The 10,472-nt window shown below is 32.7% G+C and overlaps 2 protein-coding genes across 2 annotated transcripts in view; both read left to right on the top strand.

Moving 5' to 3' along the window:
• Positions 1 to 3,831, top strand: part of LOC110414892 (putative lysophospholipase BODYGUARD 4) — a 24,804-nt gene extending 20,973 nt beyond the window's left edge. Inside the window, exons 3-5 of the mRNA XM_089783325.1 lie at positions 2,847 to 3,095; positions 3,190 to 3,383; positions 3,489 to 3,831. Of these exons, the coding sequence (XP_089639451.1) occupies positions 2,847 to 3,095; positions 3,190 to 3,383; positions 3,489 to 3,831 (786 nt within the window). The remainder of the gene's footprint in view (positions 1 to 2,846; positions 3,096 to 3,189; positions 3,384 to 3,488) is intronic.
• A 3,938-nt stretch (positions 3,832 to 7,769) lies between these two features.
• LOC110415247 (putative lysophospholipase BODYGUARD 4) lies at positions 7,770 to 9,677 on the top strand. The gene is made up of 4 exons (XM_021426838.2): positions 7,770 to 8,202; positions 8,275 to 8,624; positions 8,953 to 9,152; positions 9,328 to 9,677. The coding sequence occupies exons 1-4, from the start codon at positions 7,770 to 7,772 to the stop codon at positions 9,647 to 9,649; spliced, it is 1,305 nt and encodes a 434-aa protein (XP_021282513.1). The 3' UTR covers positions 9,650 to 9,677.
• Positions 9,678 to 10,472: the final 795 nt, after the last annotated feature.

Raw genomic sequence — 10,472 nt, 5'->3', positions numbered from 1 at the left:
ATATAAAAGGGTCTAAACGAGTCATATTCAGGTTATAAATGTGTCATCAGGTATATATGTTTACACAATTAATAAAACGGATTATAAACAGATCACGTATTATATATATGCATAATAACATAATTAACTTAATACGTCTTGTATAGATTAAATAAATTAAAACATGATTAAAAACATGAAATACAATTATTGTGACCAAACCGCTTAACAGTGTGTTGTATTATCTTGTTATTGTATCGTATGCACAAGTCTATTTAAAGCCTAATTATAATTTCTAATTAGCTCCTATGTCCAATTACCTTTATCAGATTGAAAGGCTATGACTTTGTACAAATATTATAAAAATACCAAAAAATCCAACAATACTACTAATTTGACTAGTTTGAAGATGAGATACTAAATCTTTTATCTTTAAATTTTGCATTATATACCCATCATGTTATTGTTTTCATCTTTCCACTTTTAAATCTAGATAGCATAATTCATCAAGGTCTTAAACTTTATATCAAAAAGAGTTGTATTCATAGAAATGAATATCACGGATTTTACTTCAAGAAGAGATAAAATGAGTTTTAGATATATCAACATGAGCCTTCCACTACCTATCAGATATAATTTTTGGATTGAAAATGTAAGTCCGTGACAAGTGGTATTAGAACAAATCTAGATATTCACTGTGTGGAATTCTCATGAGAGACATAAGGGTTAAGGTAGACCCAGAGTAGTAGAGGAGTCTTTTTTTTATATGAGTTAAGAGACAATGCAACGAGAACATTGTACAATTAAGTGAGATAGAATGTAGTAAAAGATATAATGATTTTTAAGTATATAAATATTTAGACATATTTTTTGAATTGAAAATGTGAATTGTGCCCATTACCTTAGCAACATGTAAACACATGAATTTACTTATTTGGTTTTTTGCTCCCTAGCTATTGCCACATCAAATTTTTGTTTCTCTTGTAGTTGCATTGGTTGTGCCACATCAAACATCTCACTCTTCAACGTGCAATATTATAGAAGAATATCGAAGCCCAAAATTTGTATATTGGATTGACTGAGGCATTAATGGATCTTTGCAAATCATGTATGAGTCATATGCGAATTTTTTTTATTGAGAAAAAAATTTAAATCTAAATATTTAAATAAGAAAATACATGCATGTATATAGTCTTGATTAATTTATTTTTTAATTCCAAATTGCAAATCATTATCAATCTTGTTAATGTTTTTTTTTTCTTTTAAATATACACCTAAATTGTTTATTCACATTCTCTTCCATCTTGCCCTTTTAATTATCACTTATTTATACACTCATAAAAGTCCTTCATCTCCAGCTAAAGTCTTAATGTTCTTAGGCTTCTCAGCCTCGAGTTTTCACAAACTCACCGCTTCCTTTCCATGTCTACTTCGACTTTCCTAAGAAATTGGACAAGAAAGTGCACCAAAAACCTCCTCTCTGCCCCAAATTTTGTTGTGTTTTCATATCTCGACTTTCTTGACTCAGTTTTCTGTGTCATATACAAATATCTTGATGAGTTCTTTGAAGGGAAGGCCACGCCATGTTACTGCGTAACCAAGAAGAGTGAGATGAATGGGAGCAATGGGAAAGGTGCTTATAATGAGGAAATTGGGATGTCAGAGACTTTGCATGGGAGGAAAAAGAAATTGAAGGAATTAATTTCTTTGCTTCAATTTGTGGAAAAATTGTTGAACCAAAAGAAAGGTGTTAAATCTGGGTATAGTTTCAGGAACCAAAAGAAGGCTGCTGCCTATAGTTTGGGACATAGGTGGTCTGATTGTGGATGTGATTCTTGCATCTCCTGGATGAAAACAGATGATCACAAGCTTTATTTCGTGGTGGGGGAGACTTCTTCACAAGGTAATTGCATGCTTCAGGTTGAGGATCATTTTTTTTTTATTTAAATTAGGTTATATGTATTATCATTGTCACATGATTGGATTGAGAATCTTTCCTTATTTGTTTTGGAATATATTCTTTAATATTATTAAAATAAATATATAACGTATTTAATTAGAATTATTATACAATATGATTATCTGTTTAGACTACATGATCTAGTTAAGGGTTGTACTGTAATAATGTTAGTCAATTAGAGTTAAACTATGAACAAGATTAGAATTAATGAAGACACATAATTAAGATTGGTCAATACATAATTTAGATTTCTAAGTTATACAGTTTTATATTATACAAGAATTTTCCTTCTAACAAATATGATGCAACCAAATCAAAGCCAATAATCTGGCAATTGATTTGTATCGATTTATTATAATTAATACTTTAATTATTTTTTAATTTTTAATTAAGCATATGATAATCTGAACTGTTATGCTGTATTTTGTTTTTATTAATAAACGCCAAATATTGCTTGAGCAACATAAACTTTCATCTTAACTATTAACTAATTAAGTATCTATCTTACGAACCAAAATATATTTTAAAATACCATAATATATACTCTAATTCAACCAAACGGGTAGTTGTTGGATTCAATCTTTCTTCTTATTTTTTTCTTTTTAAAATATTTCTTGTTTAATGACGTAAATTGTATATTTTATTAATGTATTAAAGTTTTACATTGCCTTCTGACTTTTCATGTTTTATTTTCTCGAACTATTTTTTGTTTTGAAAGACTAATTTTCGAAATATATATCTAAATATGACGATTATTTGAAAAAATAAATTATTAATTTTGACATCAATCCTTTTGTCTTTGACAGGCATTCGAAAGGATTCCGAGGGAAACCCATCGGAGAAGGTGATATTCATACATGGCATTCTCAGTTCTTCCTCGTTTTGGACAAAAACGGTTTTCCCAAAGCTATCCGAATCAACGAACAGCAAGTACAGCTTGTTTGCGGTTGATCTGCTGGGATTTGGGAAAAGTCCAAAGCCAAGGGACTGTCTATACACCATGAAAGACCATGTGGAATGGATTGAGAAATCTGTAATCTCTCCATTTCAATTCGATTCTTTCCACGTGGTTGCTCACTCCATGGGCTGTATAATTGCATTAGCCTTAGCTGCAAAGCACTCCAAATCTGTCAAATCCATTTCCCTTGTAGCCCCTGTGAGTACACAAATGATATACATAAGAATAATTATAACAAAATTAATCTATAACGAATATATATATTTTGGTTCTGATTTGGGTTCTGTTTCAGCCTTACTTTCCTTCAAAGGATGGAGTGGAATTCACCGTGATGAATTGCGTTACATCCAAAAAACTGTGGCCGCCACAAGCGTTTCTGTCATCCATCATGGCTTGGTATGAACACTTGGGTCGATGTGTCTGTTTATTAATGTGCCGAAACCATAGGACCTGGGAGAGACTTATTAAGCGATTCACTGGATTAAGGTAATAACTCAGAAGTTAGTTATTAATGTATAGGTTGATCATGATGAGTTTTGACCCGTTAATCAGATGCTCTAATTCTGGCATTTTCTCTTTATTGCCTTTCAGGAATCTGGATTTCATGCTTTTAGACTTGACAAAGCACACCCATCATTCAGGCTGGCATACCATGCACAATGTGCTGTTTAGGGGAGTAAAACTCATGGACAAAAACCTGGAAACCTTGATGCAATCAAGAACAAAAGTCCATGTAATTCTTGGGAACAGGGACAAATCTGTTCCACCAGAGTGTGGCAACGACATTAAGAAGAAATTCCCTGATGTGGAGGTTAACAACATTGCAAATGCTGGCCACCGCTCTGTGATCTTCACAAGAGAGAAAGATTTTGCTCAGAATTTGGTGCGGATTTGGGAAAATGCTGCATCTGATCAACATAATCATCCAGTTTGAAATTCAGGGGAAAAAGGAAAAAACTAGATTTTCCCAGAAGCAAGAATGTAAACTCAAGCCTCAAGCCTGACTAGTTTTCAATGGTTGTACAATGAATTTGATGGGAATATAGTTGATGTAAGTTCCCAAAAACCATATATATGTCAAACATAATAATTAATGTGTTCAATAGATCAAAGATGAATTTGATCTGTTGCTCGTAAAAGAGAGAAAGAAATAGTTCAGAAATTGCACATTACTTCAATGCTCCACGTCGAGGCTATTATCAACATGTACGTGGAGCTCGCAAACCCCACCCGGCCTACCCAACCCATCCATCAACTGACCTGAATCCAAGTTGCTATGAAATAAGAACAAAAGAACGAAAGATAGAGTCATGTGAGCTATAAAAACAATGAAAGAGAGATTGCAAATGCCTAAAAACTGCTGAAAATTGAAGCTTTATAAGGCGAACAGGCACCCTAGTATTATCAATATTTACATGCAAGTGGAGACGGATTGCATTGATGTATGGTGGCTGAAAAAAAGGGCAAATGAACCCGGAAATGAAATATCAATAACCAAAACGAACAGATACACATACAATTCATTTCAGGTTGATATTAATGTATTTATGTCCGACTCTAGTGATAATTTGACAAAATTCGTTAATGTAAATAATAATAATAAAGAAGCAATTGAAGATTTACATGAAAACTTGTAACCATGTGAGATGAGAATCTTGCCCACTTATGGTCTACAAGGGCTTCGGACAGAACAATATTTACAAACCTTTGCTGGATACCCAATAGCAGCTTCTGAACGCCAGATCTAAGTGTCTCCCATGTCCTCAAGGTGCCATTTGCTATGGCACTTAAACCATCATGTGATGACGACTCAATCCCTCTGAAACCACCAAAAATTCATCCGCAATTAATGAACCAGAGTTCAAATTTTCGTCATTTCGATCAGCCCTGCTTGCCAGCATAGCTCCACAATTGCAAGAACACATTCGAAATCAGATCTTTGCTGGTGTTTGTTTACCCTTGGAACATGTTGTGCAGATGAAATGCTTCTAACCATTTCAAACCACCGCTGACCATTTCATGAACTCGGTTCTATGCAATGTGCTTGTATCCACAGCAAGTTATGCTTGAATGAACTTTCTCACCAATATATACTTCTGGACTGAACCTGCAAACGTTTATATGTATCAAGTTGCAACTTGGTTTTTTGAAAATGTTTTTGCTGAATAATGCTGGAGTAATGCAGTAAAATTAAGGAAACTTTCTTCATGGAAACAAAGTTTTCCTTTCTATTCTTATCTATCATAAAGGTTGTAGACTTCTACCAAATTCAAACATAACAGAAAATCAACCTAGTAACTTCTATAAAAGGAAAAATGAGACCAATAAATCTGGTTGAATGAAGAACAAAGTAGAATTAAGAAGGCTTTAACATCTTTCATAAGGTGAGTCTGAAAATCTAATTAATAGGAGTTGCCATCAATTGTTTCTGTTTAGATGTAATTGACCATTTAATTGAATGACCTTTTTTAATAAAGTTTTATACTAGAATTAGTTTCATGAAAAAGTATAGACAAACGTGTGGGGAAGGTATTAGCACCCATGACGTCCATTCCAAAAATAGTACCAATTAATAATGTGTTATATTATTTTTAAGGTTAATAAATTTAAATTTAATATTTAATTTTGTTTCTCTTAATTTTTATTTCTTATTTTATTTTTTATTTTTTTAATGCAAACCCTTTATATTAAAAATTTTTCTAAATTCTCCCATACTTTTGGCAGAGTATTAGAAAATTTCTTCACTTAAAAATTTTCAAGAAACTATCACTCATAACTTTCTTTAAATTCCATATCATTGGAGGTTTTTAATATATTTTTTTTAAATTCAAATTAAATGTCTCTGATGCAAGCACAATAATATCATGGTATTGTTTCTAATTTTGAAAATATTTAATTATTATATCTTTTATGTTTTAAGAATTAGAAATAAACCTTCTTATAAAAATAATTTTTAGATTATCCCAACACTTTCAACAAGGTTCCATAATTATTTTTACTTTGAAAATTTTAAGGAAGTTTTCTTTGTGGAAATAAAGGTTTCCTCCCTATTCTCATCTATTATAAAAAGTTGTAGACTTCTACCCAATTCAAACATAGCTATATATTCATCTGAAATTTCAATCCAAGTGAGAGAGAGGGGGAAGTATTTGACTTGTTGACTGCACTAAAGTTGCTATGTGTTTTGGTTCTAAATCCATGTTCTATTTTACTTGAAATGCGAGTGGTAGCATTGTGCAAATGAATCTATTGATCAACAAGCGACAACACATGACAGTAGCACCATAGTTGTCCATTGGCCCCTTGCAGCAGAAACATGATGAACACTTATAAACAGAATACTATAGAAATCAATGGAACTCCATCATCTTTCAACAGTTTAAGTAATTCGCACTCATGCATGTTACAAGTCCAATTAAATTCACAAGGAGTCAGCCATCCCAATATCCCCGAGAAGCCATTTCTCAAGGTTAAATAAATGAAAGCTAAACTTGTCTCTACGATAGATTCACTGACTAAAATAAACAAATCTTTTATCCTAGGACTTACAACTAAAATTTGCATCCAGCCCAAATTCTAGGGCAATTAGTGTGGTGAGGGTTGCTTTGTACATTAAACAAAACTACTCCTATAAAATACTTCCCTGGACATAATATACATGGTTACAATACAGAGCAAGCAAAACAGGAAAGCCTAACATTAGGGGTCAGATTCTGCTGTCTTCACAGTATTGTACCTTAAAATGGTGGTGGCATTTTACGAGGTCCATAGTGGAGTCAGGGCTGCATTTCGATTTCTGTTTCTAAATACGTCCCACATTAAAATTTAGACATTTAACTATTTGGGCATTTATTATTTATTAAAAACTTGAGATTTATAACTTAAAAAAAATGGTAAATGACTTAGATATTTTTCCAAAACCAGACAAATACAGCTCTTTACCCTATTTTCAAATGCCAACAGACGAAGCATGGATCTTTATGGAGATTTTATTTCATTTATTTAAAATACAAAATCTTAAATTGAATTGAATGCAGTATAAAATTAAAAAAAAAAAATTGATTAGGCATATTGAGATATAATATATACCCACGTTACTTATTAATTTTTTTATTAAAAAAATCAAATCTAAAAAATTGGTAATTCTTATGTTCAATCTTTATATGAAACACTCGGGAATAAAATCTTAAATATATTAAACCAATGAAAAAGTGAATATTTTTAAAATTGCATAAGAAGAAAATTAGATCCAAACAACATTCGAAAATACTTTAATTATTATCATATATAAATCTAAATGATGTAAAGCATGGAGCAAATAGAATACAATATAAAATTTAAAACATAATTATTTTAAGATAAAATAAAATATTTAAACTAGATAAAGTTATGCAAATTTTTTATACATATAAATCAATTCATTTAGCGAACAAGATCTATTAAATTGTTATCTTCACTTAAAAACTGTCCCACAAGTTTCATGGTGCCGTTTAATGATTTAATTATTTCTAAAATCGATGGACAAAATATATATAAAACATAAATCTATATATATTTATAAACAATATGGAGTATTATTAGAAATAATATATATATATATATATATATTTATACGACTTCCATTTCCAACAGTATAAAAGGATGAATTTTCCCAAGATTCTGGAAACTCTTTCGACTCCATATTCTATTCTTCATAGCCAGGACGTGGCTCCAACATTCATCGCTTATCTTCGCGTTGTCCGAAACCATTTTCACTTCTTGTCTTTCAACTTTTATATATGTTCTTCCTGTCCAACCCTCGAACTCCACACAGTTTTTTCACTTGTCCACCTGTCTTACCACTTTCCTTCATTTAAGTTATTTTTTCCATCCATGTCGATTGCAAATTTACTCGGAAAAGGGACAAGGAAATGTGGCACAATCCTGCTTGATGCCATCACTTTTTTTGTCTTTCTTTTCCTCGACCTTCTTGATGCTATTCTTTGTGTGGTATGCAGGTTTCTTGATGAGTTCTTTGAAGGTGAAGCCTCTCCATGTTATTGTGTAAACAAGGGAGAGCAAAATGGAGATTGTGGTGATGGAGAGAGGGATTTGTCAGAGACTTTGTATGGGAGGAAAAATGTATTCAGGGAAATGGGGTTTCTTGGTTTTCGAAGACAATGGGAATATAGAAAGAAAAGTGATGGTTTTGGTGGTGGAGGAAGGTTGGTGAATAGGTGGTCTGATTGTGGATGTGAGTCTTGTGTTTCTTGGATGAAGAATGATTGTCAGAAGCTTCATGTTGTTGTGAAAGAGCAGCCACAAGGTAATTCTTGGGCAATGCATGTGGTTTTTTTTTTTAATCATTAATTTTGATGCCAGTCTTTTCGTTTGACAGTGGAAAGTGATGATTCAAGAGGAGAGTCAGCTGAAAATGTGATATTTTTACATGGGTTCCTTTCTTCTTCCTCGTTATGGACAGATACAGTTTTTAAGAATCTATCTGGACCGGTAAAGGGTCACTACAGACTTTTTGCTGTTGACCTTTTGGGATTTGGAAGAAGTCCAAAGCCAAGTGACAGTATGTATGCTTTGAATGATCATGTGGAAATGATAGAGAAGTCTGTAATCTCTCCATATCAGTTGAATTCTTTCCATTTGGTAGCACATTCCATGGGTTGCATAGTTGCTGTGGCCTTAGCTGCAAAGTACTCAAAGTTTGTCAAATCAGTCACTCTTGTTGCACCTGTGAGTGGATGACATTAGCATTTAATTATTCAGCAGAAGTTAATAATCAGCCTTTTCCACTGAAAAATTTTCTACAACACCCAAAACCAATGTCAAAAAATGTTTCTGAAACATGTTAATTGCCTATAGCAGAACAAAGACAATAGCCAAGTGGTATTGAGTATTCGACTAATATAACTTCCATTGATTATTCAATCAACCAGTGTGTTTTTTTCCACTATGTTTGGATTTAATTGAAGTCACTTGAACCTCCCTTTTCTTAATTCTCTCTGTTTCATCTGTTTCCATTTATCTCACATTGAACATGTTCTGTGCATTCTACATCTAGCCTTACTTCCCCTCTGCAAAAGATGGAACAAGTACTTTAATGGTGCTTGAAACACTTGCTGGGAAAAGATTGTGGCCACCACTGGCATTTGTTCAATCGGTTATGTCATGGTATGAGCATGTGGGCAGATGTTTTTGCTTCCTCTGTTGCCGGAACCATAGGGTGTGGGAGAGGATTCTGAAGCTATTGACTCAAAGAAGGTAACAAATGAATTACTCTTTATTGATCAATACACTCACAATTATATAGAAATGTACGCAGGCACACACACATATGGATATGTACATTCAGCACAACAATTATGATAACTGCATGTTTTTGCACTGTTGGGGGCATCAATGACAAGCTTCTGTTTCATTAATTTTACCTTTCCAGAGAACTCGACTTCATGGCAGTAGACTTCACTAGGCATACCCATCATTCTGCTTGGCATAGCATGCATAATGTCATATGTGGAGGAGCAAAGTACATGCATGACTATCTGGAAATCTTGTATAGATCAAGAGTAAAGGTTTGTCTCATCCATGGTGATCAGGACGCGGTTGTCCCATTGGACCGCAGCGTCAATATCAAGATGAAGTTCCCAGATGTAGAACTTAACATTATTCAGAATGCTGATCATGTCACCATAATCCTCGGCAGAAAGAAAGATTTTACTGAGAATTTAGAACGTATATGGGCATCATCCCAGATGTGACTATGATATAATTGTATCATTTAGAAGCTGATATATTCCAATAAATCAGGTTGAATAAAGAACAAAGGAGAATTAAGAAAGGCCTTCACACCAATCCCATTTAAGCTGTCTACTTATATGAAAACTAGGGGTGTGCGGCGGTCGGTTTTGTCGGTTTCAGTTCGATTTTGACCAAAAACCGATGAAAATTTTTTTCAATATAACCGACCGAACCGCATATGATGCAATGTCGGTTTCGGTAGGTTTTTTAGAGACTCAATTTCAGTCGGTTCGGTCAGTTTTTGAGGGTGAGATCTATGAGTTGACTTATATTGACTTGGGCTAAAATGGGTTGACTTGGACTGTGATCTATGGGCTAAAATGGTTAAAGATTCATGGGCAACATTAATTTCAATGGGTTAAAATAGTTAAAGATCCATGGACTAAAATGGTTAAAGATACAATGGCATTAATTTCAAATTAATTTTTTTGTTAAATAATTTGATTTTTTTTCATTTAACATGGGTCTTTTTTATTAATTCAAATAGTTATATAATAAGTAAACATTAGTTTCAAAAGTTCTATAATTAAATATGATCACAAAGAAATTAGCATTAGTCTTCATATAATAAATAAACAAACAAGAGTTCCACAACTTAAAGCTTAATGACATAAATTACTAAATTTCAAAAATATGAATCTCCAAGGCTCCAACTTCAATTTGTAATGATTTTACAGAACATGACCCTAAAAAAATTAAAAGTGAATATATAATTAGTCTAAATATTTATGGTAAGATAACTTAAAGGAATTATAAATGTAATATAAATATTGCATAATACCT

Source organism: Theobroma umbraticum, unplaced genomic scaffold (assembly GCF_002168275.2).
Source record: "Theobroma umbraticum cultivar Fairchild unplaced genomic scaffold, ASM216827v3 scaffold_147.0, whole genome shotgun sequence".
Lineage (NCBI taxonomy): Eukaryota > Viridiplantae > Streptophyta > Magnoliopsida > Malvales > Malvaceae > Theobroma > Theobroma umbraticum.
Note: the sequence above shows the minus strand (reverse complement) of the source record. Positions and strands in the feature narration are given on the sequence as shown.

What these genes read in the sequence shown, in the direction of transcription:
- LOC110415247 (XM_021426838.2), top strand. Translation starts at nt 7,770, where the DNA reads ATGTCGATTGCAAATTTACTCGGAAAAGGGACAAGGAAATGTGGCACA. An exon ending in TGTGAAAGAGCAGCCACAAG is followed by an intron (nt 8,203 to 8,274) that starts GTAATTCTTGGG and finishes TTCGTTTGACAG; the next exon opens with TGGAAAGTGATGATTCAAGA. An exon ending in AAGCTATTGACTCAAAGAAG is followed by an intron (nt 9,153 to 9,327) that starts GTAACAAATGAA and finishes TTACCTTTCCAG; the next exon opens with AGAACTCGACTTCATGGCAG.